This window comes from Gymnoscopelus microlampas (assembly GCF_963454915.1).
Source record: "Gymnoscopelus microlampas genome assembly, chromosome: 3".
NCBI classification, from domain to species: Eukaryota; Metazoa; Chordata; class Actinopteri; order Myctophiformes; family Myctophidae; genus Gymnoscopelus; species Gymnoscopelus microlampas.
Window position 1 is genome coordinate 4284598 of NC_139940.1, and position 27372 is coordinate 4311969.

Genomic DNA, 27372 nt, shown 5'->3' on the forward strand with positions numbered 1-27372 from the left:
GCCTGCCTGTCTGTCTGTCTGTCTGTCTGTCTGTCTGTCTGTCTGTCTGTCTGTCTGTCTGTCTGTCTCAGGTGGGTGTAGGACAGGAGTCTAAGCTACAGGAATGGTTCCATCTTCCTCAGGACATGGCCAGTCCAAGGTAAGCTCTCCTCCTGTACAGTAAATACACATTGGTGTGTAACAGTGAACCAGTTAGTGATGAGCGGGTTGACCCGCGGATCCCGCGGGTCAACCCGCGGCGCGGGTGGTCAAGTCAGGATTTCAGAGGCAATTATGCGGGCTGCCGTTGAGCGGGTCAGCCGCTCCCACCCAAAAAAAACCCCAAAAAAAAACTATTTTGAACAACACGTTTGTTTATTTAGCCCATGACAATGTTGTGTTACTGTAGACATTTAAAGCGACTTTGGGCACTTAAAAGAGCGCTATATAAATCTGAGCTATTATGAATGTGATTATCTTTTTTTTCCCACCGCGGGTCGCCGGGCGGGTTGAGCCATAGATTTATATATGGGTGGCGGCGGGTTGGGTTCCGGGGCGGTGCGGCGTGGGTCATGGAAAAACCCGACCCGCACATCACTAGAACCAATGGTTCAAGCACCCCCCGTAGCTAGCATATGGATGATAACCCTCCCTTTGGAAGAATATACTGTAGAATCACAAATAAGAAATGGAGTGAAATAGTTGTAATTAGTGCCTCCTGAGCAGATTTTTTTTTAAACTGTGGTCATAACGTTTGGTACGTTTGTGGCCTAGGGGCACATGTACCCCATTTGATTTAGACCAGTGGTTTTCAACCAGTGGTCCGGGGACCACCAGTGGTCCTTGAGGGAGTACCAGGGGGTCCCCAGCAAAATGAGTTAACATAGCGTCACAATCATTTTAACCACTTAGCTTTGGCTATTCAAAAATAGCAGATATACAAGCTCATAGCGCGGCACCGAGTGCCGCGCTATGAGCTTGTAGATCTGCTATTTTTGAAAAACCTTGAAAAAGTGTGCATATCTTTGAATATTTATATTTTTTTAAAGCTAAAATTAACTGGTATCTTTGCTGCTGGGGGTCCCTGGCACGAAACATTTTCAAATGGTGGTCCGCGGCCAAATGTATATCAATTTAGGGGTCCTTGGCATGAAAAAGTTTGAGAACCACTGATTTAGACAGTACAACCTCTCCTCACCTCCTCCCCTCCCCTCCCCTCCTCCCCTCTCCTCTAGATGTGATCCAGACAGTGGACACGACAGCGAGGCCGAAGAGGCTCAGGAAGCCCCTCCCTTTTGTTTCCTCACCATCGGGATGGGTAAGATCCTCCTCCCCCCGGGTCACCACGGCCACTCCCACCACCACCACCAGCACCAGCACCACGGTAACCACGGCAACAACACCCCGTCCTCCAACGGCCCCCCTGCCCCCCACACCGCCCCCCTGCCCCCCCGCCTGGGCGTGTGCCTGGACTTCGACAGGGGGCGGGTCTCCTTCTACGACGCCCACTCCCTGCGCGTCCTGTGGGAGGGCCATGTGGACTGCTCCGCCCCCATGTGCCCGGCCTTCTGCTTCATCGGAGGCGGGGCCCTCCAGCTGCAGGACCTGGTGGCCAATCGGAGCGCGGACGAGCAGCCGCCGCCGCGCAGGGTCACCATCCAATCGCGCGCCACGAACCTGGGGAAATGAGAGAGAGAGGGGGGGGCGGGGCGTGGGGGGGGGGGGCAGGGGGGTGAGAGAGTTCGCTTCAATGATCAAAGTGTGTCTGTATAGACGCTGATCTGAGGTCTGTACTGGAGCCCGACCGATATTTCGCAAATCCACTTTTACTTTCCTGTCGTTGTAGGCGGAAATATTCAAGTTTTAAATTTAGATCCGGACATTTTAAAGGAGACACACCATGAATTTCACTTTTTTTTTTTTTTTGTATTTTTTGGGCTCCCCAGTGTCTCTTGTACCCCAATTTTTTTTTTTTAACATTCAGTCATTCATTCTCATTTCAGAGATTTTCAGAATGGGCGTGTCTGAACAGGCCATCTCAGAATGTAGCAGTTTGCTTACATCACGAAACTTTCTGCCCATGTATTTTGACAGGGTGCTACTGAGCAATTCTGCTCAGTAGCACCCCTCTGCCCAACAGGACGTTTTGGTATTGCAGCTGAAAGTGCTTTATAAGCCTGAGAGAATTGACTTGGGATGAGTATATCTGAGTGTTGATTTCAAACCTTTTGAAAATGGTTTGAGGGACATACACCATATGATATTAAATATCAAATATTTTTTTTAAATTCATGGTGTGTCTCCTTTAAGTGTTACCTTTGATGTGTCGCTTATCACTCACCAACATTGAAAGGGTCGTTGAGTTGTTCCCAGAGAGTCCTCTTCGTCCCGTCTAACGACCCCCCTCCGTTGGCATAATCTCTCCCAGAACCTGGCAACTCGGTGTTGCCAGGGAGAGAAACAACCAGCAACCAGCTCGTTCTGCATTAGCGTTAGCTCGTCGGGGACTTTCAGTGCGAGACTCCACAATGAGTACTAGGAGAAAAAAAACAGACTTTGCATTTGTTAAAATAGGCGAATTTCAGCTTTCCACGGGCTCCCATTATGCCAACGGAGGTGGTCGTTAGACGGGATGAAGGGGACTCTCTGGGAATAACTCAACGACCCTTTCAATGTTGGTGAGTGATTAGCGACACATCAAAGATAACACTTAAAATGTCCGGATGTCTCCTTTAAAACATTTCAAATAGGGCTTAACCCATTAAAACCGGGAACGCACCTGTGTTGCCACTTTAACCATTATTTTATACTTTGGCTATTCAAAAATACTGATTATTTGTAACTCAAATCTTTGCTTCTGGTGGTCCCTAGAACAACATATTTTGAGATGGGGGGCGGGGGGGGGGGGGGGGGGTCGGCAGCCAAATACATATCATTTTGGGGGTCCTTGACGTGAAAAAGTTTGAGAAACACTGATATTATAGCAACATAGTTGCATAGCAACAGTTTTAAAAAAAAACTGATTTAGAAGGCATTTTTTGTAGAATCCCCCAGAAGCAAAGATTTCAGTTACAAATGTTCGCTTTAAAAACATATATATTCAAAGATTTGCACAGATTTTCACGATTATAAAAAATAAATACACCGAGTGCCGCGCTATGAGCTTGTAGTTCTGCTATTTTTTTAATTGCCAAAGAAATCTAAAATGACACAGATACATTCCCGGTAAAGTTCAGTTCCTGTGTTTTTTATATTTACTCGCTTGCTTGTTCATTGTATAATTAAAGGTAAAGCTACACTATGTAACTTGCCTCTTCCTCTTGAACCCGGTTTGCTGCGCATGTGCTAACCTTTTTTTTACCATTGAGCTAATAGAGCCTGCCTGCTTGCTCAGGGGATAAATTGAATCTTGACCATCAGGTAAAAACATTGTGTCAGATCCTATGTGTCCAGGACAGGTGAGAAATTACCTTTGACACGATCTAAATGTCTCAATAGAAGAGCAGGGAGACAAAATACAACCAAACCAATTGTATAAGTTATATTGTATTAACATACTCTACCATACAGATTCAAAAAAGTTACATAGTGCTGCTTTAAATGCTTCTTTTCATATATTGAAGAATATTTTACAGTATAGACTTACTTAAAACAACGAATCTATCAAAAAGTGATTTGTGTTTGATTAATTTTTTTGTTAAAAAGTTAAATGTTTACAAATAGAATCTTTTTTTGAAGTTTTTCAAATTGATTCGAATGTATTTATTTTTTTGAAAACATGAGTAATCGGTGGTCTCTAGGACTCTGCGAAATGGAGATCGGTCGGGCTCCTCTAGTCTGTACCCCGGCTATCTGCTTGGATCCACACACAGGAAGTCAAACTTACATTTTTAAACAGCATCTGTATGACATGCCTGTATCATAGCCTGCATGTCATTTTAAAACACTTGAAAACCAACTTTAAAATGTTATCACCTGTATTAGCAATCACAAAAAATGAAATGTATGTTCAGACAGTGAAGGAGGACATTTAACCACTTAAACTCTCTCTTCTTGGACCGCTTTTGTTCCTCCATACCAGATTTCTTCGCCAAAAATAGCCGATATGAGCTTTGTTTGTTGCTCACCGATCGGCCATTTTTGGCGAACGTTCCCTGCAGAATAGGGATGCTGGGGTTCAAGTGGTTAAGTAGGACTCTTTCCAGACAGTATCTTTGATTGTTTACTGAACTCTCACTGTGACCATGGTTACACTTTCAGGTCAGATCAAAGATTCACAACAAATGTTTTGAATATTGTCGAGGATAATGTACTCATGCGTGAACCAGACCTCTCAGAAGGTAACACATCAGCCGATGTTGTCTCTGGCTATACATTCTCACACTCTCAGGCAGTAGTATAGTGACGATTTGGGGCAAAATCTGACCGTTGGTCGGCCGTTTGACGTCGATGTTTTCCAACATCCCGGTCACGTTGCTGACCATGGAATGCGGAGGCATTCTCATTCCCCAACTCATAATAGGTTGAAGCGCCAGTAGAGACACTTAAAACAAGTCAGAAGCAGATTTCAACACGGTGAGGCATGCCCAAGCGAGGTGCTAGCCGAGCCAGTGCCCGAGCCGGGCGGTGCAGTTTTCGCTTCTGCCGATCTCGGTGCCGTTCCAAGACGCAGCCGTTGGACGCACGGTGAGATGTTGCCCCAGCTGGAGTCGTCACTCTAGTGTGACCTTGGTGTGAGAATGAGGTGAACCATGTTGAATCACAGACATGGAGTTAACTATGCCAGGAGCAGAGCCATGTTGCTTTAACCAACCAAGAAAGAGGACTGCCTGCATGAAAAAAATGTCCTCATGGTTACCTCTTTTGTGCTCGTTACTTCGACGTACAGTATAATATCTCCGTCTCGTCACAAAACTTGCAACTGAGTAGGGCAGTTTGAACACATTTACACTTATGACTTCTTTGGATTCTTTTGAAAGGGCTCGCCAGTGTCATCCTGCCTTGTCAAGAATCTTTGATCTGGGCCGGCTCAAGCTTGCAGCATACTCCAAACAAAGTATTTTTTTCCCCCGGCACTGTCACAGGTCAGTAAGGACAAAATGATTGCAGAGCAAAAGAGCAGAACGCATTGCCTTGCCCCTCCAATAATTTCTAACTAGCTGAAGATCACCACAGGGACGCCAATGCGAACATTGTGATTCATATTGTTTTATTTCAGCAAATCTGCCGGCAACAGTATAGACAGTTATGAAGAAATTTGGTAGTCTGAGGAGGTTAGGAGGTACAAACCCTCTATAATCCCTCTCTGAGAGACTACAAACACAACCAGGTGGCAATGAATTAATGGAGAGATAAAGCATGCACAATGTCGAATGTCTGTCACCTGAAATGGCGAAACAGATTACAGAATTATGTTAAAGCATGTTGGACGCTGATGTAAACACACAGAAGTGATCTGTGGTCAAATCATGACTCCAGCACATGTAGGCTATACAATAGAATCAAGAAGGCTTCATTTGTCACTTCTCATACGAGGCGAAATGCAATTGTGTGCGGTCCGCAAAGTTTACTGTGCTAAACAACAATGATAATTGTAATAAGAAAAACTAAGATAATATAAGAAGCATTCAGAACCCAGCATCTAACATTCAGAACCCAGCATGAAGCCACAGTGTTTGTGAAATGAAATGTGTTCATTTCGATAAGACCCGCGGAAAGCCAAAAACTGTTGGACTTTGTTTGGAATATGCTGCCAGCCTCAGTGGAACTGCAGCCCAGTTCTGAGTATTATTATGGTCTGTCCGTATCCACCAGGGACCCCCTCGGTGTGCTTTGTACTGTAGGTTCTGATCCAAAACATTGGCTGTGATGGATCATATTTCCTGTGCATCCACACTTGCTCTTGGTCTTGTTCACTGAAATCTCGGTCGATATGACATTTTTTTTACCCCCCTGCTGTGTCCGTCCACGTTTCGATGATGTTTCTATGAAAACTGTGGATGGATTCAGACTATGCACAAGTGACTGGAGGAGCACTGAAGCAGCTTTATTATCATGGCTAAAAAATGCCCCTTCTACACACCCCGCTCTGACTGGATGACGTTATGACCTTATTTATCTGTTCCGGGGTCAGTTTGATTGGACAGAAACACACTGTTACGGTTTACTTTTCTACCTTATCAGGTTGCATTTTCTACGTACGTAATCTCAGCAACAACGCGCATGTAACACGGAACAGGAGAATGTAATTAATTATTCCAATTGAGTCTTATTCATTTGTTTTGTTTTTTGTGTAGAGGACATTTCACTCACAGGGAAAGTCAGTGTACCTCACAGTAAATACCTGCAAGACATACAGAGATCGATAAAGATAGAAATATATCCAATAGAAAGGTTGCACATAAACCAGTGGTTCTCTGAGTTTTTACATTTCAAGTCCCGCCATAAATAATGGAATGTGTCCAAATGGAACCAAATGGACCGGTAAGGGTCCAGGTCCAATTGGAACCCTGAGGGTCCCTGGAACCCACTTAGAGAACCACTGACATAAACTGAAGTTGGCTTGTGCGAGGTTCTACACACAGATACACAATGTATCTCTGTGTCGCACCGCCCCCTGCTGGTATAGCACACACATAACACCACAGTCACTCTAGTAGTGAGTTTCACAAATACAATGAGTTGGTGTGTTGGTGGCATTATGGGATGACTCACATACAGTACAGACACGCTCACCTATGTTTCACATTTACAACAGAGACTAAGACACATAATAATGATGATGATAATAATAATAAGACTACAGCTAAAAGATGTCAGAGGACTTGTTTGATAAATACGTTTCAAAGTGTTTACATGATGAGGAATGATGTCTGTTGGAATGTGTTGCACATGTACAGATATGATGTTAACCCTTTAGATTACTGTTGAATGACTGTACCGCGTGGATTCACAACCTGTGGCCTGGGGCCCACTGGTGGGTCGTGAGGATATTGCATTGGGGCCCCCAAGTATTTGACAAAACACTAAGATTTTAATGATAATATGTCATTAATATTATTTAAAAAATATATGTTAAAATATTTTTTTTCTCCTCTCGTTTACTTAAAAACCTTTAAAAATGAGTTTTCATTGTGATAATGATAAATACTTACTTAAAGTATACTATGTTAGTTCCCATTGATCCAAGCCGGAACACAATAGATTGATTAATCATTAAACTAAACATGCTCTGAAAATGTAAACTTTTGATATTTTCAAGTCCCGATGCTGATATGGTTGTGAACCACTGCTCTACAGAAATGACCAAGTAATATAGGAGTATGATATACATATTAACCAGTTATTACACTATATTTACCAGTTATTTCACTATGATAACTGTCTGCCTGCATTAACTTCATAACTGTCATTGTTATCACTCACAAGGAAATAACAACCTCAAAGCTGCTTACTTGTTTATTACTCAGTAATAACTGGTTATTGCTCCATAATATAATAACGTTTATTTTACATTACTTTGCAGTAATGAATGTGTAATGTTGGCCTTTAATTCAAAGGCTTGACAACGTTTGTTAATCAGTATACTTGACATATGGGGATATAATGGTGTTTATTAATATACTAGGTCCTGACTTTATGAGCCAGTATCAGACCAGTTCAAAGGGGAATCCTCCGTATAGACAGACATGTTATAACTGCAGAGAATAACTGAAAGTTATTTGCTCTTGGTTTTTATGTTCAGTTTGCGGAATGTAAAATATGATTTAGATGCAAGAGAATGTCTTATATTCTAATTTTACATAAAGGGATGGCTCTGACTGTATTTTGATATGAAATGTTACTATGTAAGGTGTGCACACTAAGGTAGGATACAGTATATAAAGTGTCATTATTATGCAGCATGTGTGTGTGTGTGTGTGTGTGTGTGTGTGTGTGTGTGTGTGTGTGTGTGTGTGTGTGTGTGTGTGTGCGTGTGCGTGTGCGTGTGTATGTGTGTGTGGCTAGCATTGCACAGAGCTCTGGTTGCATCTAGCATCATGTCACATTTCTATCTGTTCATATTTCATGCTTGGTCTACATACCTTTCATGTCCGTATCGGACGTGAAAGCGTCGACAGCTCAAGTCTGCTTCTCTCTCATTTTTGATTCGTATTCAATGGATTTAAAGGGATGTCAGTGATATGTTTTTGTTAAAAAACATTTTTTTTTGTTAAAAAAATAAACCTCTATATTCTGAGAGTAATCGTTGCTATAAAGTGTTTGTTCAGTAACAGGGGTCTCTGCAACTCTTTAGTAGAACAGAAAAGACATGTTCAGGTCGGGATACCAATTGTTTTCCAATCAGGAGAGAGAACCCCACAAAGATCATTTATCAGCTTACATTTTATAGAGTTCCAGTTCCAGTGTTGTCAGCAATGTTTTAGTTTTTCTTTGTTTTAACACTTCCAATTTCATTTGATTATCCTCTATCCTGTTTGAGTTCTCTCTCCTGATTGGATGAAGTTGGTATCCCGACATGAAAATGTATTTTATGTTTACTAAAGAGTTGGAGAGAGACGACGAGACCCGTGTTATTGAAAAAACAATGATTACTATGAGAATATAGAGATAGTCAACACTTATTTTAACAAGAAAATATCACATACAGTACATCGCCTTTAATGGTGTTTTCAATGTAATGCATCATGTGACGCAGATTATCTTGAAAAGTGAGTCTTAAAGGCAAACCCAGTGCATTGTCCCCAGCATTAGTATGTGACGCGTTGGGAGGGACAATGTGTGTCTCCCTGTGTGTCCTTTGTGTCAGCAGTAGCTGGACGTCTCTAGACTGTATGGTATGAGAACTTCCTCCATGTGCTCTGCTGCTAGAATGTCTGTGACTTGTCATGAGATCAAAACACAACAAATAAATGGAAATGAAATGTAAGCACTTATCAGTGGTGGAAAAAGCACTTCTTTTTTTTTTTACACAAGTAAAAGTATCAATACCGCAATTGTTACAAAGGTGACGACATCGATATCCGGTACCACGCCCGTATATGGACACAACGCCAGCGTGACGTCATCCTACGATCGGCCACCAGACCCCTCGTTGCCTCAAGTCCTCTACGTAGAGACCGAGGTGGAACGAGGCACGGGACCAGGAGGCCCAATCCAGAACGATTCAGAATCGAGGTCAGGTAACAGAATCAAGAGACGTGAACTCGATTGTTACCCTCGGCTTTGTTACCATGGTGTTCTGTGTCGTCGTGACTGCACATTACAGTCACAGACACAGGTTCTTCCTAAGCCATCTATAGGCCAACCTCCCTACAGCTACGCCGGGATCACCAACTGCATAGCACACCTATCTTCATCGCACAATTGATAAGAGTTACAAGTAAAAGTCCAGAATTCCAGAAGTATTGGTATCAAATATACTTAAAGTACCAAAAGAAGAAAGTACTCATTATGCAGAATGTCCCATTTCACAAGTTTTAAAATCTATAGACATCTTGTGAAAATAGCAGATCTACAAGCACACAATGCGTTGCATCGCGACGCATTGTGAGCTTGTAGATCGTCTATTTTCAAATGGCCAAAATGTATAGGCTGGAGTGGCTAATATATGTTTTGTAATAATACTCAAAATCTACAAAGTAACTATAGTAACTAAAGTTTTCAAATGATTGTAGTGGGGTAAAAGTATAATATTTTTTCTGAGATATAGTGGAGTAAAAGTAAAAGTACAGAAGATTGGAAATACTCCAATAAAGTAAGAAATACCTCAAAATTGTACTTAAGTACAGTACTTGAGTCAATGTAATTAGTTACTTTACACCACTGTGCACTGTCCACTGTGTGTGTGCGTGCGTGCGTGCGTGTGTGTGTGTGTGTGTGTGTGTGTGTGTGTGTGTGTGTGTGTGTGTGTGTGTGTGTGTGTGTGTGTGTGTGTGTGTGTGCAGGGTTTGATTTGTAAGTCCCTTATAATTTCTCATACAACACATAAAGAAAATAGTCAATCGACAAGCATCATGTTGTGATTTGAGGTTGTAGATCAGCTTGTCACTAGTTTAAAATATTTTTTTTAACACTTGGATATATTTTATCACACAATAAATAAGGACAAAGTTTGTCAAATTTGTCCAAAATAAAAGCTGCCAAACAGCCCAGGACCTGGTGGTGGAACCGAGTCAAAAGAAATTGAATGCCTCAACAATTCCAAGTGCTTGTCAGGGTGGGGGGTCCCCAGTTCAAATATGAATATTTTGGGGGGTCCCCAGTTCAAATATGAATATTTTGGGGGGTCCCCAGTTCAAATATGAATATTTTGGGGGTCCCCAGTTCAAATATGAATATTTTGGGGGGTCGTGGCCTGAAAAGGTTGAGAATCACTGGTCTAGGAGATCCACTCCTTGTGCAGATCAAGGGCTAAACAATGACATACACTTTATAAATGATGTAGAATTTGAACTAAAATGATAACTGAAGGCATGTATGGTTACTACTAGTATAATATCATGACTATAAAAATACTATAATTATGTAATTAATATTACAACTAGCACTTGTGTTTTTACTGTAGCAAACATGATAGCAGCAGGAAGAGGAGAGCTGTGGTTTTAACATTCTGTTTCCTGTGTTGATAAAAAGTGTACCTGAAGCATTAATGACCACAAACTGATGTTCAGATTCATCATTTGTGTCAATAAACATCAAACATTGCTAATAAATTATTAATGACTCTTATAAACACATGTTTCATGTTTTGTTTTTACTCATGTGTACTATCTCACAATCTCAATAATGTTATGGCCAATGAATTGATCAAGGGTACATCTACAGCAGTGGTTAAGGGAGATGGAGAAAACTTTCCATTCACTTTCCCCGCCCAGAATTTACCACAGATGACAGATATAGCCCTGTTAGCACTGCAGGTTTACACCAACACGCCGTGGTAAAGAGTCTGGGTATCACACGCCAAAAATCTACGTGCGTTGAATGGTTCGACATGAGGACAAATATCGGACAAAGTAAGATAACACTTTCAAACATATTTCTGAGTATAGTACATATTGTAATCACTTAATGCATAATAATGTGTGCATTATTCAGCATTATACTTGTACTAATTAACTTATTTTCTGTCATTCCTCAAGATGTCTGACAAGCCGGTCAGAAAAAAGAGAGTGAGGTATGATGGAGAAATCAGGGAGGAGCGGCAGGAGGAGAAAGAAGAGGAGGGGGAGAGTGCTGTATACATCAATGAAAGAGCCTCACAAGATCCGGCTAGAACACACCAAGGTACACATTAACACACACATTCACAAAGTCACAATTACATGTAAGATGAAGACATGTTCAGTTACACTGTTGGGTCAAAATGAAATAAACATAACAATAGAGTCTGCACATTGGATCCTACTCTCACGATTGTATAAATCCACAGACACATATAAATAGCCTATACCTACTAGGCCAGGATTTTTATGTGGCCAAATCGATTCTGGACATCGGCTTGGCAGTAAGGAGTAGGACACGCACGCACGCACGCGCACACACACACACACACACACACACACACACACACACACACACACACACACACACACACACACACACACACACACACACACACACACACACACACAGAGATAAGGTGGAAAGGCAGCATGGTAGCCTTATGGAATAGATTAATAAAAATGCCAGAGAACAGAGTTGAAGGGAACATATTCAACTGGGATGTATCTATAAAAGGTGCACGGGCACTAGAGCAGTGTTACCCAGCCTTTTTGGTGCCATGGCACACCTGGTATAGCCAAACGATCCCAGGGCACACCTAGATATACGGTGTGCGTGTGCGTGTGCGTGTGCGTGTGCGTGTGCGCGCGAGCAAACACACTTCAAGAGTTTCATTGGCCGTGTTTCCCAAAGATATCCCGCCTAGGGAGTTACGTGCGTTCCGTACAAAGGCTCCATTAAGAAGGCTGATTAAGTTAAGGATGTTTCCCAAAAGCGCACGCAAGCGCCTCTCTCCACACTGGCTACGCAGTACCTTAAGCATGCACGTACAGTAAGGTCAGAGCTGTCCTATCAATCGATGCCAGACTAACCGATTGTTCCACAGAGTTTGGCTGTGTCAAGTGGGATTGTAGGCTACTCGGCCCATCAATAAAATAATGCTGAAAAAATGAACACGCTTTAGGCGCTGTTGGTAACTGTGACTTCACAATACCCTTGATTTAATTTTTAAACTCTATGACTTCCTCTGTCTATATCAATGTGGGCTATAGTATGAGATAGACGGTGGTGTACTCTGGATGTTTTAACTAATGGAGCGCAACGTCAGGCGTGCGTGCACACGCTCGCGCATACACGTGCACGATCGACAATTCAAATAACCTATTTAATATGTAGGCCTATTTATTAACCCACAATCGAATTCTATTTAATTTACTTTTGGAAGTTTAAGTATATTTAATTTACTTACGTAGTGGGGACCAGTGTTGGGCATAACGGCGTTTAAATAAACAACGTTACCTAACACCGTTATTTTTTTTGTAACGGGTAATCAATTGATTACAATTTCCATCGTTACAACGCCCTTACTGAAAATGAAATGTGCTCTGTTACTATGTCAAGCGTCCCCAAGCTTTCTGTTCCCAGTACACACACACACACACTGTCAGGCCGGCTGACAGTGTGTGTGTGTGTGTGTGTGTGTGTGTGTGTGTGTGTGTGTGTGTGTGTGTGTGTGTGTGTGTGTGTGTGTGTGTGTGTGTGTGTGTGTGTGTGTGTGTGTGTGTGTGTGTGTGTGTGTGTGTGTGTGTGTGTGCCACTACGGGCTGGGGCTGCTGCTCCTTCTGCTGCAAACATGACACGGTTAGAAAAAAAATACCAAGGATACGACAGTGATGTTTTTTACTTTTTGCTGTTACGCAACCAGGAAGTAACACGGACTCGACGCTGTTTAAGCAGTGACTGACATGCGACATGACATGACATCACTGACGAATCCTTGGTATTGGTATCTTCATGGGTAACAAACTAACTTTAACAACCAGTAGATTACAGTAGGTGCAATAAACATTATTTGAAGTGCAATACATATATTGAAGTTGAAGTTTATTTCTCCCTCATGGCAAAGGTTATTATGTGTAAGTAGTAAGTACCTGTCTATGCTGTTCTACTCTATGCACCTGGCTTGTGAAACCTGCTCCCCAAAACAATCCAAATTCTTTGACATATTATAACTTTTGTACGCAAATAGTTTCTTTTCCTAGTATTTTACAATAGAGTAATTCAGTTACTAACTCAGTTACGTTTTTGGAGAAGTAACTAGTAACTATAACTAATTACTTTTTTAAAGTAACGCGCCCAACACTGATGGGGACACTGACTGTAAGTGTTTTCATATTAACCTTGCAGACGTCACCTCACCTGTAATTTAATTCATGAATCTATGATCCAAATGTATTTGGACTGCTTCAGGACTTCTGACAGCTATGTGACCTACAGTATTAGCAGGTCACACAATGACCATATGAATCCACACTTCTCATTCTCTCGTTCATAATGTTATGTCCCTTCAACTTGCTGTGTGTGTGTGTGTGTGTGTGTGTGTGTGTGTGTGTGTGTGTGTGTAAACATGGTGAGTGCAACAGCTGTTGTCACTGTGTGTGGGGAGTGGGTACTTTCATCATAACGTTTGAACATAAAAACATTGGAATTAAACAAACATGTTTAGCTCAGCATCATCTATCTAACTCTAGTTAACTTGGCATAATGCTTAATATTTTATTAAGATGATCGGCTCATCCGAGAGAGGAATTTTTCTAATCGTCGGATTCATGTTGCGCTGGTGTTGCGCCTCTATGTGCCCAAAAGAACAGATTTATAAGCTGTCGACACGCCATGACGCAGTACGTTGATAGCTTGTATGTCTGTTTTTTGGGGTAGGCGTCGCACGTCATGCGTCTTAAGCTATGTATCTGGGTTATATATATATATATATATATTGTCACCGGGCAGATTACGAAGATGCGTTCGTCCCGTATAGGCTCTCTGTCTTAAGAGGTCCTACTCCTACAAAATGAGTTCCCCAAACTCATCCGTAGAAATGTACTTAAGCCTACTGTATGTCATAAGATATTTACTCCAGCTTGTTGACAGGCGATTTCTTAAGGCCACACCCTTTTTCAATAATAGGCATTAAATGTAAACAAGCCTTTAATCGATCAATGCCCATCATTTCCTTAATGATTTATCAAAATGTCTAAATCCAGGGTGTTGTTTCTTGAATATCAACTAAACCCTTTTAATTGATACCCAAATTGAGGTTAGAGGTAACCCATGAAATCCTTTTATATGCACAAAACCTATTTTTACTCTTTGAAGGAGATAAACCAATTATGGGAATTATCCCAACAGTGTGTAAAATAACTCTACGAAACTTCTCTTTAAATGCATTAAATGTAAAATGTATTATAGGACTGCACTTACAGCTTTAGCAGAAATTCAGGTAAAAACAAGTAAAATTGGATACAATGTTCAATGAAGCTGTTACAAATTAATCCATTTGTAACAGGGGGCGGCCATAGCTGAGTGGTTAGTGGTTAGTGAGCCCGCCTAGTGAGCCAGAGGCCCTGGTTGCCCCAGGTTCGATTCCAGGCCATCCCAGCATATGAGTCGATGAAATGAAATTTGTCCCTGAGCAAGACTCTTAACCCCTAATTGCTCACAGGTTCTCATTGGAAACAAGACCGCAAGGACTTTCATGAACGACCTGTTAAAAGGAATTATCCTTATAATCACATTCATGAAATATTAAAGTTCTATCCAAATAGATCTCAAATACATTACCCTCCTGTGATGTGATAAAACAAGACATCATTAAAATATCACCTTCTGGTAGTGCCTTCCAATAATCCATAATCCCTCTTTCTACCTGTTGTCTATTTTAAAGCAGAGCGAGGTATAAGGCGTACAATCTTTCCCTCGCCTGATTACAACCTAATAATAGGCTAAAAGGAGTGAGACCCCTTAAAAGACCCATCATCAAAATTGGGAGCTCTTTTAGTCTAATACACGCACTACGTTTTTGGCAGATTTTTCTAACCTATATCTATTATTAAGTATCTAATGGCCATATCCTGCTCAAGTCAGAGACTAATTCCCCAACTCGGGTGATATGGTAAGATTACTCTAACAGACCCCAGGTATCTAACTACCGCGCGCCAAGAGATCTCAACCTCTTGCTCTATGAACAGCGTTTATAAAGGCCCATCTCTGGCCCATCCTACCCCCCCCCCCCCCACGCTCTCCTGACCATATCCCGTTATTACCCCATGGTAAGCCTGACTGTGCTCGATGCACCATGACCCTTGTGACCTCTATGTCTGGGCCATATCACCTCTTCCCTATTCTTTCACACACTATGTTACCATATGCAGCCTCAGTAGCTATTACCCCATACTAGTCGTGACCTTTACTCTAGTTTATCATTATTTTCCTATGTATATCCTATTTATCTGAGTTGACCTATCATCAACTAACTAACCCAAATAAACTATTGGTTGCTACATACTAATACATAAGTCTTCAACACTTTAACCCACTATCGCCTAATCAGTGCATTACAATGATTAAGTCTCTTTAACCTGGATGTAATTAATACAATCTTTAAGCACATAATAAGCATTACCACACTTTATAATGCTTCTGTTCTTCCATCCCTTTTTAGTTTATTCACCTCTTACTGTCTTTAAGTATTTTTATTCTTCTAGAGAGTCGAGTAAAAAATAGTAGAGTATTTCTACTCTTTCTTCTCAAAGTCACACCTTCTATGGTTTTTGGCTCCTCGCCCAGCTTTTGTGGTTCCCTGTCCTCCACAAGAAGTTCCTCTTTTCTAGCTGTTTCTCTTACAGCTAACCTCTTTCGTCATTCTCACACACACACTGTCGTGGCCCTGTCTTTTCTCACATCTCAATTTTAACCCCTTGCATTCCAGCATGAAACAGACAAAGACTTTAAGTACCTTCCTAATACTCAGTTCATCAAATGAACGCAGTTTAAGCACAAGAGCATCAGTACAAACGAATATATGAAACAATATGGTGGAGGAGGAAGGCTCTGATCTTCCTCATCGCCAACTGTAAGGACTGTCCGGTTAAGGTTAAGACTGTATGGAATGTCTTAACCTACAACCAGCCCTAACCTACCCCCCTACCCCCACCCCCTTTCTCTTTCTTCTCTTGTACATATTTTTCACTCTTCATACCAGTAACCTGTAAGCTGATTGTATGACATTCTGTATAGTAGTGTGTATATCTGTCTGTCTCTTATATGTCATTACATTACATTACATTACAGTCATTTAGCAGACGCTTTTATCCAAAGCGACTTACAATAAGTGCAATCAACAAAGGTAGGGAACGAAAGCTACTAATCACCAGAGGTTATAAGTGCATTTTCTGCAATAACAAGCAACCAAGAGCATACCTAGCGCTAAGGTAAAAGTGCAATATATCAGCTACCTATTTCCTTAAACAGATGAGACAAAGTAGTCAAATGAGCAGGAGCTAAAAACAAATAATTGTATTGACTAAACAAGATCCAATAAACAATTCAACAATAAAACAAGCATTCGTACAACTAGTTAACAACAAGTAGGCCAGGCAAAGAGGAAGGGTAGTGTTTCCTGAAGAGGTGGGTTTTCAGCCTGCGGCGAAAGATGGGCAGTGACTCTGCTGTCCTGACATCAGTGGGAAGTTCATTCCACCACTGTGGGGCCAGAACAGAAAAAAGTCGTGACCGTGTCGATCGACCAGAAGGACCGTTGAGTGGCGGGGGAGTCAGTCGCCCCTTGGTGGCCGACCGGAGTGGTCGGGAAGGGTTGTGGGCATTGACCAATACCCGGAGGTAAGAGGGAGCTGTTCCTTTCGCTGCCCTATAGGCTAGCACCAGGGTTTTAAACTGAATGCGAGCCGCTACGGGGAGCCAGTGCAGGGAACGGAGAAGGATAGTTGTGTGAGAGAACTTGGGGCGGTTGAACACCAGACGAGCCGCAGCTTTCTGAACAAGCTCCAGGGGTCTGATGGCAGATGCCGGAGCGCCAGCCAGGAGGGAGTTGCAGTAGTCCAGGCGGGAGATGACAAGAGCCTGGATGAGCACCTGGGCTGCCTTCTCCGTGAGGAAGGGCCGAATTCTCCTGATGTTGTAGAGGAGGAATCTGCAGGACCGTGTCACTGATGCGATGTTAGCCGAGAACGACAGTTGATCGTCCAGGGTCACACCCAGATTCTTCGCAGTCCGAGTTGACGTCACCACAGCGTTCTCAATGGTGATGGCCATGTCTCGGTGAGGACAGCCCTTCCCCGGGATGAACATCAGCTCGGTCTTGTCCAGGTTGAGCTTCAGGTGGTTCGTCGACATCCACTCCGAGATGTCAGCCAGACAAGCAGCAATGCGTGCCTCCACGTGTGTGTCAGAGGGGGGGAATGAGAGGATCAGCTGGGTGTCATCGGCATAGCAGTGGTAGGAAAAGCCATGGGAGCGGATGACAGCACCAAGAGATGTAGTGTAGAGAGAGAAGAGAAGAGGACCCAGAACCGAGCCTTGGGGAACCCCAGTAGTGAGCCTGTGTGGTTCTGACACAGACCCTCCCAGCTTCACCTGGTAGGAGCGACCCGTCAGGTAGGATGCAAACAGGGAGAGTGCAGAGCCTGAGACACCCATCCCCTCGAGGGTGGAGAGGAGGATCTGATGGTTCACTGTGTCGAACGCTGCAGACAGGTCCAGGAGTATCAGGACAGAGGAGAGAGAGTTCGCTCTAGCGGCATGGAGTGACTCCGCCACTGCCAGGAGGGCAGTCTCTGTCGAGTGACCCACTTTGAACCCAGACTGGTTGGAGTCCAGGAGGTTGTTCTGGTGGAGATACGAGGACAGTTGTTTGAACACAGCACGTTCGAGAGTTTTAGATAGGAAGGATAGAAGGGAAACCGGCCTGTAGTTCTTGACTTCAGAGGGGTCAAGTGTCGGTTTCTTGAGGAGGGGGGTGACTCTGGCAGTCTTGAAAGTAGAGGGAAAGTAACCAGATGTCAGAGAGGTGTTAATAAGGTGGGTTAAGAAGGGAATAAGTTCAGGTGCAGTGGACTGCAGCAGAGGGGATGGGACAGGGTCCAGAGAGCATGAGGTGGGGCGGCTAGAGGTAACAAGGAGAAGGACCTTGTTAGGAGAAAGGGGAGAAAAGTGGGATAGAGAGGTGGAGGGGGGGGAGAGAGGAGTAGATGAAGCTAGAGAGGGGAGGGTGGAAGAGGGACGGGTGTGGGTAGTGCGCAGGGCACCAGCCGGGGGAGGAGGGAATGAGGATCGGATATCGTTCACCTTCTTGTCAAAGAAGTTGGCGAAATCGTCAGGGACGAGGGACGAGGAGGGAGGAGGGGAGGGGGGTTGCAGGAGAGAGGAGAAAGTTTCAAAGAGTTTTTTAGGGTTAGAAGCAGAAGCCTGAATTTTAGTGCAGAAGAAAGCAGCTTTAGCAGCTGATAGAGAGGAGGAAAAGGTAGAAAGGAGAGATTGGAAGGTAAGAAGGTCCTCCGGGAGGTTGCCATTTCTCCATTTACGCTCAGCTGCTCTTAGGCTCCGTCTCTCAGTACGCACTGAGTCCGACAACCAGGGTGCAGGTGGAGTTTGGCGTGCAGGCCTGGTGGTGAGGGGACAGAGATGGTCCAGGGAAGAGGATAGAGTAGAGAAAAGAAGATCAGTGGCAGTATCGGGGGATAGTAGAGCAAAGGATTCGGGGGCAGGGAGAGCAGAGAGGACAGAGGAGGAAAGATCAGAGGAGGATAGTGAGCGAAGGTTGCGACGTGAGGAAATCATGTGGGTAGGGAGGGGCTGTGGGGGGGGGGGAGGAGAGAGAGAGAGAGTAAGACATGAGGTAGTGATCAGAGAGTTTCTTACCCTTTTCACTGGGAGGAGGAGTGACGGACAGGTTAGCAGTAGAGCAGCCTCTGGTGAAGATCAGGTCCAGTTGGTTGCCCTTCTCGTGGGTAGGGGGAGATGGGGAAAGGACTAGGTCGAAGGCGGCGAGAAACGACAGTAGTGGGTCTAGCTGCTTCTCGGTCGGGAGGTTGAAGTCACCCAGAAGGATGATTCCAGAGCCGTCGACCGGGAAGTGAGAGACTAGATGGTCGAGTTCCTCCAGGAAGTCATCATGATTTGTGTGCGTGGGGATCTCATCTTAAACAAGCTCAGTGCTTAATGAGTCTCCCAGTTTAGTAGACCTTGTGTTGTGAATTTGTACTTCCAAGTACTGTATTTCCACCGGCTTTGAATGCTATCAATGCATTGAATGGGAGATTATCACGTTTTATTAGACCATTGAATGGTGATGAGTAGGCAATACACGGACCTACCCACGATTTGTCAGACCATTCATTGGGTGTAATCAGGACCTACTGACCTACTTTGGAGGCGGGGCAGTCCCCACAACAATATTTACGATTCTGTGCCTATCGGTACATAACTCCAACGGCGCTGAGTAGGCTCAGGCGAGCGTCGCACCGCTTAGGACGGCAACTCGGTCGCTTTAGCTCCCTCGGTGGCCCGTCGCGGGGCTCCAGCTCGCCTGAGACTGCGCGCCTCCGTCATGGTCCGAAACCAAAACAACCAAAACCAAAACCGAAACCAAACTATTTAAGTCATCTCCGTTGGTAGGTCAGTATGTCTTGATGACACCCAATGAATGGTCTGATAAATCGCGGGTAGGTAAGTAGGTCGCCTACTTCGCCCATTCAATGGTCTAATAAAAGGTGATAATGTCCCATTCAATGCATTGATAGCATCCGAATCAGGTGGTATTTCTCATGTCTTACTAAATAAAGTCAATCAATCAATCAATAATAATAATAAACTAATCAATCAATCAATCCGGTGATGATGGAGGGGTAGGCCAATTCCCTCATTCTGGAGTGGTAGGTACGTAGACCAGGGTATGACGCATCCTAGCGATAATGCCTGGTGAAAAACCATATCAGCTGTGTGTGTGTGTGTGTGTGTGTGTGTGTGTGTGTGTGTGTGTGTGTGTGTGTGTGTGTGTGTGTGTGTGTGTGTGTGTGTGTGTGTGTGTGTGTGTGTGTGTGTGGTGCGTGTGCGTGCATGTGTGGTGTGTGTGCGTGTGTTTAGGGCCTTTCTTTTAATGTGACCCATTTTAGTCTAGCCTAGCTGGATCCTATGTAATTATTTTTGTTGTCTCCGCCAGGAGACTATGTTTTCACTTTCCGCCCCCCCCCCCTCGGCCAAGCTAACATTGGTCAAGCCTCACGTGACACGTGACAATACGTTGAAAGAGTGTGCTCTGATTGGCTAGTGAGACACATGACGTATAGTGGCCGGGCCTATAAATAGATGTGTCACTTTGAAAGAGTCTTGGTCTCTTTCAAAGTGAGGTAAGACAGGAGTAATCACGAAATGGCTGAGAAATGGCGGAGTAACACTTAAGACAGGATTAATCAAGTAACACTTAAGACAGGATTAATCAAGTAACACTTAAGACAGGATTAATCAGGAACAGTACTGGCGGAGACCTGTGCTCCGAGGAGCACATTTTCTAGTTTCCTATGTTGTTTATGCCATGCTATAGCTCATAGCTGAGCTTGTAGATCTGCTATTTTTGAAAAATTGTGAAATATTTGTGCAAATCTTTGACTATATATACGTATATATATATATGTTAAGTCAAATCTTTGCTTCTGGAGGTAGAGAGAGAGGTAGAGAGAGAGAGAGAGAGGTTCAAATAGACCTCTATCTTGACTCACAGCAACACGCAAGACAGTAACAACACGGCCAACAGTGCCCCCCACTGGTACATGTTTATCACTGCAGAGTACAGTCTTGTCACTGACATCACTGAGGGCAGCAAACACACACACACACACACACACACACACACACACACACACACACTCAGAGAGAGAGAGAGAGAGAGAGAGAGAGAGAGACTGTCAGGTTTTGCTAATTCAATTTCAAGTCTCATTTAAACAAAAATAGCAGATCTACAAACTCACAATGCGTGAACATGATACGTGAGCTTTCTTTTTTAAAACAAGAGAGAGAGAGAGAGAGAGAGAGAGAGAGAGAGAGAGAGAGAGAGAGATAGAGAGAGAGAGTATTGTAGCACATCAGAGGGGGGATTCGACCACCCAAGAAGGATTTGTAAGTATTCCAGTGAATACTAAATCTTAGTATTTATTGGTGTTCTATTATAGTGAAGTTAGAAAATGCTGCATAGTATATATACTTTTGCATTTCTGATTCTTAGTTCTTGTCATTTTCAGGGCCGGCGCATGTGCTGGGCCAACTGGACAATACCCCAAAGCGCCAAGTCACTAGGGCTGCCAAAGGACGCTCTGCCACAGGTGATTGTTTTGATCCATTATTGTGCTTTATTGTGTATGTGTGCGTGCGTGCGTGCGTGCTTTCGTGTAGGTGTGTAGGTGTGTGTGTGTGTGTGTGTGTGTGTGTGCGTGCGTGCGTGCGTGCGTGCGTGTGTGCGTGCGTGCATGTGTGTTTCTAATCAAGCAGGGGGAGGAATAGAGTTACTATTTGTAGTCAATATGACTTTTTAAGCCTCTCATCCTTGTATGATGTCTACAGGTTTGTATGCAGTGCCAGACCCAACACAGACAGTGATTTATACAAAAAGGAGACCGAGAGATGGAGAAAGAGGAGAGAGTGGTGACACTGACAACATCTATGAGAGCCTGGACGATGTCAGAAACCGTGACGTCTCTGGACCACAGGAGGACACGAGGGACAACACAGCAGGAAGACACACTCAGGGTGAGTTTGACATTGACATACATTGGCAATATGTCTAAAGAAGGTTAGCCCTGGCTGAGAAGTGACAGGCATTATGATGAATAAGACAGCCCAACAGAATATATATATAACTAGAAAATGTGCTCCTCGGAGCACAAGTCTCCGCCAGCAGAACCGTGCTATCAACTGTCATCAACTGTGATCAGTTTGTACTGGAATGTACTGTTCTTGATTAACCCTGTCTAAGCTATTTATATTACATATTGTGATGACACCAGTGTGTCTACATAATGTATTGCTCCACCATTTCTCAGCCATTTCGTGATTATTCCTGTCTTACCTCACTTTGAAAGAGACCAAGACTCTTTCAAAGTGACACATCTATTTAAAGGCCGCTATACGTCATGCGTCTCACTAGCCAATCCGAGCACACTCTTTCAACGTATTGTCACGTGTCATGTGAGGCCTGACCAATGTTAGCTTGGCCGAGGGGGGGGGGACGGAAAGTGAAAACATAGTCTCCTGGCGGAGACAATTATGTAGAAGTATACTGTTACTGTTAAAGCTAATAGAACTAGATGTTTCAATCCCTATGGTAGGGTCAGAGTGGAGTGGTGAATAGGGATTTCATTGAGGTCATCAGGTGGGCACCCTACTTCATCAACGTTTCATTGATGTTAGCCCACAACGTCTCCAGAGGGCTCAGCGGGGTGTCTGGCGTCCCAGGTACACCCCTCTCCGTTCCATACTCTCCATATCCCCCACTGGACTCTGCATGGCAGGGGTGTCCTTCTCCCTGAGTCAGGCATAAGCCTGACTGCATACCAATGGTCTATATCTTGCTGCCCAGTTGTTGTCCTTCCTTTTTATCCACAGCCAGTTGCTGCTTTTTTCCGCAGTATTTGACACAGACTTGATTGCCTGTTGGAGGGAGCGACCCCTCACCCCCATCTTCTTCAACAGACTTGTCGTAGATGTTGCAACATAGCCTCTAGTTCCCACTTCTACTGGAAATATGAGGGTCTTCCAGCCGTTCTGGGAAGCTTCTGCTGCCAGGTCAGAATATTTGTTTTTTTCCCTCTCATACGCTTCTTCAACCCCTTCTTCCCATGGTACTGTCAGCTCCACGACATATGCCAGTTTTGCTGCTTTACACCACAGGACCATGTCTGGCCGGAGTGTTGTAGTCACTCTTTCTGGGGGAAAAACAAGCTTTTTGTCGAAGTCCACTTCCATTGTCCAATCTCGAGCAGACTGCAGAATGCTTGCATCCTTTGATGTTGTATGGTGCTCTTGAGGTTGGCCTGCTGGTACGAATGGTGTGAAGTGGACCTTTCCTGATGATCTTTGTGGGAGAGCATTTATTGTGGTTCGCCTCTGTTCCAATGTTGATGCCAGCTCTCTGAGTACTTGGTTATGTTGCCAAGTATAGCGGCCTTGGGCAAGACTCTTTGGGCACCCTGATAGAATGTGCCTTAGGGTTGCAGGTGCTTGACATGGGGAACAGGCGGGATCTTCTCCGCTTCAAGTTTTGAGGTGAGGGTAGCAGGTCATACGTGGCTCTGGTGACAAAACTCAGCCGGGCTCCCTCCATCTCCCAAATGTCACGCCAGCTGAGTTTTCTCTTCTCCAGACTCTCCCAGTTAGTCCATCGGCCCTGCTTAGCCATTGAGACGGCTTTGGCGTGTCGTTCTGCCTCCTCCTGTCTTCTGACTTCCTCTACCACAAGCCGTCTCTTTTGCACAGGTGTTGCTTCTTTCCACCGAGGAGCATTTGGGATGAGTCCGAGACCTGCTCTCCCATGTTGGACTTGGCCAACCATATCCCTGAAGTGAAGAGCAGACTTTGCATTCTGAACAGCTTCTGCAGGAGTCCACTTCCTTCCCGTTGCCACCCGGGGGGCTGCTGTTCGATTGATGGCATCCTCAGATTCAGTAAGGGTCATGACCAACCTTGCTTTGGTGCATTTGAATTCCTCCACGAGACCGGCAATGGGTAATTCCAATTTGCCGTTCCCGTACAGTCCAATGGAACTCAAGCACCGTGGAATTCCGAACCACTGTTTCAGTTGTGTACTGATCACCCTCTCCAACTTTTCCACTTTAGTGATGTGGATTTCATACACAGTTAAAGGCCACATGATTCTTGGGAGTATGCCAAACTGAAAACACCACAACTTGAGTTTTCCTGGCAACAAGGCCTTATTGATGCGATCCATGTACATGATGGTCCTTGTTGAGATGTTCAAACTGCTCGGTGTCCTTGAGCTTTGCATCGTACCATCTTCCCAAGCTTTTTACTGGCATTTCTGAAACAGTTGGTACAGGTGTTCCGCCCACATGAAATCTGTGATCTTTGAGTTGACCTTTTACAATGGAAATGCTTTTGCACTTGCTCGGCTTTAACTTCATCCTCGCCCATGTGATGTTTTGATGAGGTTTCTCCAGAAGTCGCTTGGTGCAGGGGACAGTTGTTGTTAGTGTTGTTATATCATCCATATTGGCTCGTATTGGTGGTAATCTCTGACCACACTGTAGTCGTCTTCCTCCTACCACCCATTTCGAGGCTCTGATAATGATCTCCATTGCCATCGCAAAGGCCAGCGGAGAGATGGTGCACCCCGCCATGATACCTACTTCCAGAGGCTGCCACTCTGTAGTAACGCCTGATGTTGTGATGCAAAAACTGCAGGTCCTGGAAGTAGTGTTTCACTAGATTTGTTATTGTTGCAGGCACTTCGAAGAATTCAAAGGCAGTACATAATAGAGAATAAGGAACTGATTCATAGGCATTGGCCAGGTCGAGAAACAAGACATGCAGGTCTTTTCCTTCCTTTTTAGCAGTCTGGATTTGATGCCATATGACGCTGTTATGCTCCAGGCATCCAGAAAAGCCTGCTATGCCAGCCTTTTGGATTGATGTGTCAATGAACTGGTTTTGTTTCAGATACTTTGTCAGTCGTTGTGCCAACACACTGAAAAAGATCTTGCCTTCTATGTTCAGAAGGTTTATTTGGCGGAACTGTTCGATGGTGGACAAATTATTTTCCCTTTCGGTATGATTTGCTTGTCCCATGCAACCCTCATGTTTTTCCAAAGGATTTTCAGAACATCTGGAGCGTTCTTATAGACACTATGCGGACCTGACCTGGGCCTGGTGCAGATGCCGATCTTGCCTTTTTCACTGCCTGCATCACCTCACTCAGCTTGGGAGGGCTGATATCAAACTGATGTTGGGGGGGTGATATTGGAGGGATGTCAGCAGGGACAACTATCGGTTCATCTTTTTTCTCATCAGTGTACATGGATCTCAGATGTGCTTCAATCTCCTCTTTTGATGTTTTAAGAGATCCATTCTTCTCTTTTGTGAATATGCCTTTCACAAATTTAAAGGGATCTTTGTAGAAGTCTGTTCTAGCCTTTTCCTTCTTTTTCCGACGAGTTTTGAAAGCCTCTGTTTTAAATCCTCTTGAAGGAGTCGAGGCCTTCTCTTTCTTCAGCTGTTGCCTTTTTTCACAACTTCCTTAGCCCTCATCTTTCTTTTATAAGTTGGTGGATTTCTTGAAGTCGACGGGATTTGGGAGTAGGAATTGTGTCTTTCTTTCTGACTTGTTCCTTCGCTCCAAATTTCTCCTCTCCGCAGCTGTAGATTAGGTCACCCATCTTCTTCCAATTTCTTTTCTGCGGATCCTTTGATCTGACTTAGGATCAGACTTAAATCTGTGTCGATACTTTCCCACTCCTTGCTGTTAGACTTAGGCCATTTCACTAATGGCTTACGTCCTTGCATGTTCTCAACTTTGCGATGTGCTGGGTTGTGTCTGGGACTGATGGTTCTGCCTAACGCTTCTTCTTCCTCCTCCTCCTCCTCCTCCCGTAGGGTGCTGATGCTCTGCGGACTATGGGTTTGTTTCTGCCGCTGAGTTTCATCCGACTGATTTAACCTTCTTGACATAATCCGGTCAATGTGGGGCCCTGGGTTGGCGCTTTTCAGGCATTTCATCCGTCCTTGACGTATCTTAAGACCATGGGTTAATGTTACTTTAGTCCATCCACAAACGCAAGTCTGACGAACACGTCCAACTGCTGGTTTCTCAAGAGTATTGCCACTTACTTCATTCGTTGTCGTGTCCGTACATTGGGTTCGTTACCGGAAGGTCAGCCAGTGAGTCTTCTTGCGCCCCATACACGTACACACATACATACATGTATGGATATGATGTGTCCATTTGCAAACATATGGACCCCAAAGTTTTTTTTAAATTTATATTAATGAACTAATTCTACAGTTTAACAGTTTTACATTTCAAGGACCTCAATTAGGCCAATGACCTGCATTTGATAAGATATTTTTTTTCTTATCTCTGGGACCCCAATCTAAATCCTCAGTGTTAATTTAACTCTAAGATTGTACAAATGGAACCAAATGGACCCTTATAGGTCTGTAACTGAGAGTGTACACATTTCATTTCATTTCATTTCATTTATTTTGTTTCGCACATGGTAATGTATTACAGTACATATAGTTCATTTCATAGGATATTAATTCATTAAATCCAATACATCCATGAGCGAAAAGGAACAGGCAGAAGAATAAATTCTTATTGATGCCTGACCCCATGCAGTTTTAAAAAAAAGATATACTTGATGATCGGTGCATTACAACCAGTACTTGCACTAAATGCAAGTTTAAACAAAACAAGCAAAACAAACAAAAAAAGCAAAACAAGCAACAAAATTGAGCAACAAATGATTAATTAAACGTATTTAGTAAACAACTCCAATCCTTTCTTATTTTTCTTCTCCATACTGTCTAATAATAAAGTTTTTATACAATTTTTTAAATTGATAAATATTTGTACAACCTTTTAAGTCATTGTGGAGAGAATTCCACATTCTGACTCCTATGACTGAAGGACACATCTGCCTCTGAGTGGTCCGTGCAAACTGATGTTTAAAGTCAAATTTCCTCCTACTGTCCCCACTTTCTGAACAACATTCAAACAGCTTTTGCAAATTAACTGGCAACGTTTTGATTTTTGCCCTAAACATGATTAATAAAGTCTGTAACTTCACTATCTCTTCAAGTTTCAATACTCTTGAATGTGTAAATAGTCTGTTTGTGTGTTCTCTATAATTGACATTATGCATGATTCGTACTGCTCTCTTCTGAAGTATGTATAAAGTAGGGATGTCCGATTTTATCGGCCTCCCGATATTATCGGCCGATATTAGCATAAAAATTGATATCGGGAAAATATCGGTATCGGTTTTTGAAAAAAAAAAATTTTTTTTTTTTTTTTTTTTTTTTTTTTTTTGCTTTATAAATAAGTTACAGGAGTTCTTACTGTATATGGTGTGTGTGATATGAAATTTGAGCTTACCCTAATCACAATAATCCCCGCATATATCGGTATCGGTTGATATCGGTATCGGTAATTAAGAGTTGGACAATATCGGTATATCGGTTATCGGTAAAAAAGCCAATATCGGACAACCCTAGTATAAAGGTTTTATGGTAGTCACATAAGTATTTCCCCATACTTCAGCACAATAACTAAGGTATGGCAAAACAAGTGAGCAATACAGTATTCTC

At 43.5% G+C, this 27372-nt stretch overlaps 2 protein-coding genes across 2 annotated transcripts in view; both read left to right on the forward strand.

The window, feature by feature from the left end:
- Positions 1–1668, forward strand: part of trim46a (tripartite motif containing 46a) — a gene marked incomplete at its 3' end in the record, with an annotated part of 23742 nt that extends 22074 nt beyond the window's left edge. The window contains exons 11-12 of the mRNA XM_084051333.1: positions 72–139; positions 1215–1668. Of these exons, the coding sequence (XP_083907459.1) occupies positions 72–139; positions 1215–1668 (522 nt within the window). The remainder of the gene's footprint in view (positions 1–71; positions 140–1214) is intronic.
- A 9252-nt stretch (positions 1669–10920) lies between these two features.
- The window catches only part of LOC311041418 (uncharacterized protein), a 31462-nt gene continuing 15010 nt past the window's right edge, over positions 10921–27372 (forward strand). The window contains exons 1-4 of the mRNA XM_084051787.1: positions 10921–10994; positions 11121–11265; positions 21294–21374; positions 21613–21798. Of these exons, the coding sequence (XP_083907913.1) occupies positions 11121–11265; positions 21294–21374; positions 21613–21798 (412 nt within the window). The 5' untranslated portion in view covers positions 10921–10994. The remainder of the gene's footprint in view (positions 10995–11120; positions 11266–21293; positions 21375–21612; positions 21799–27372) is intronic.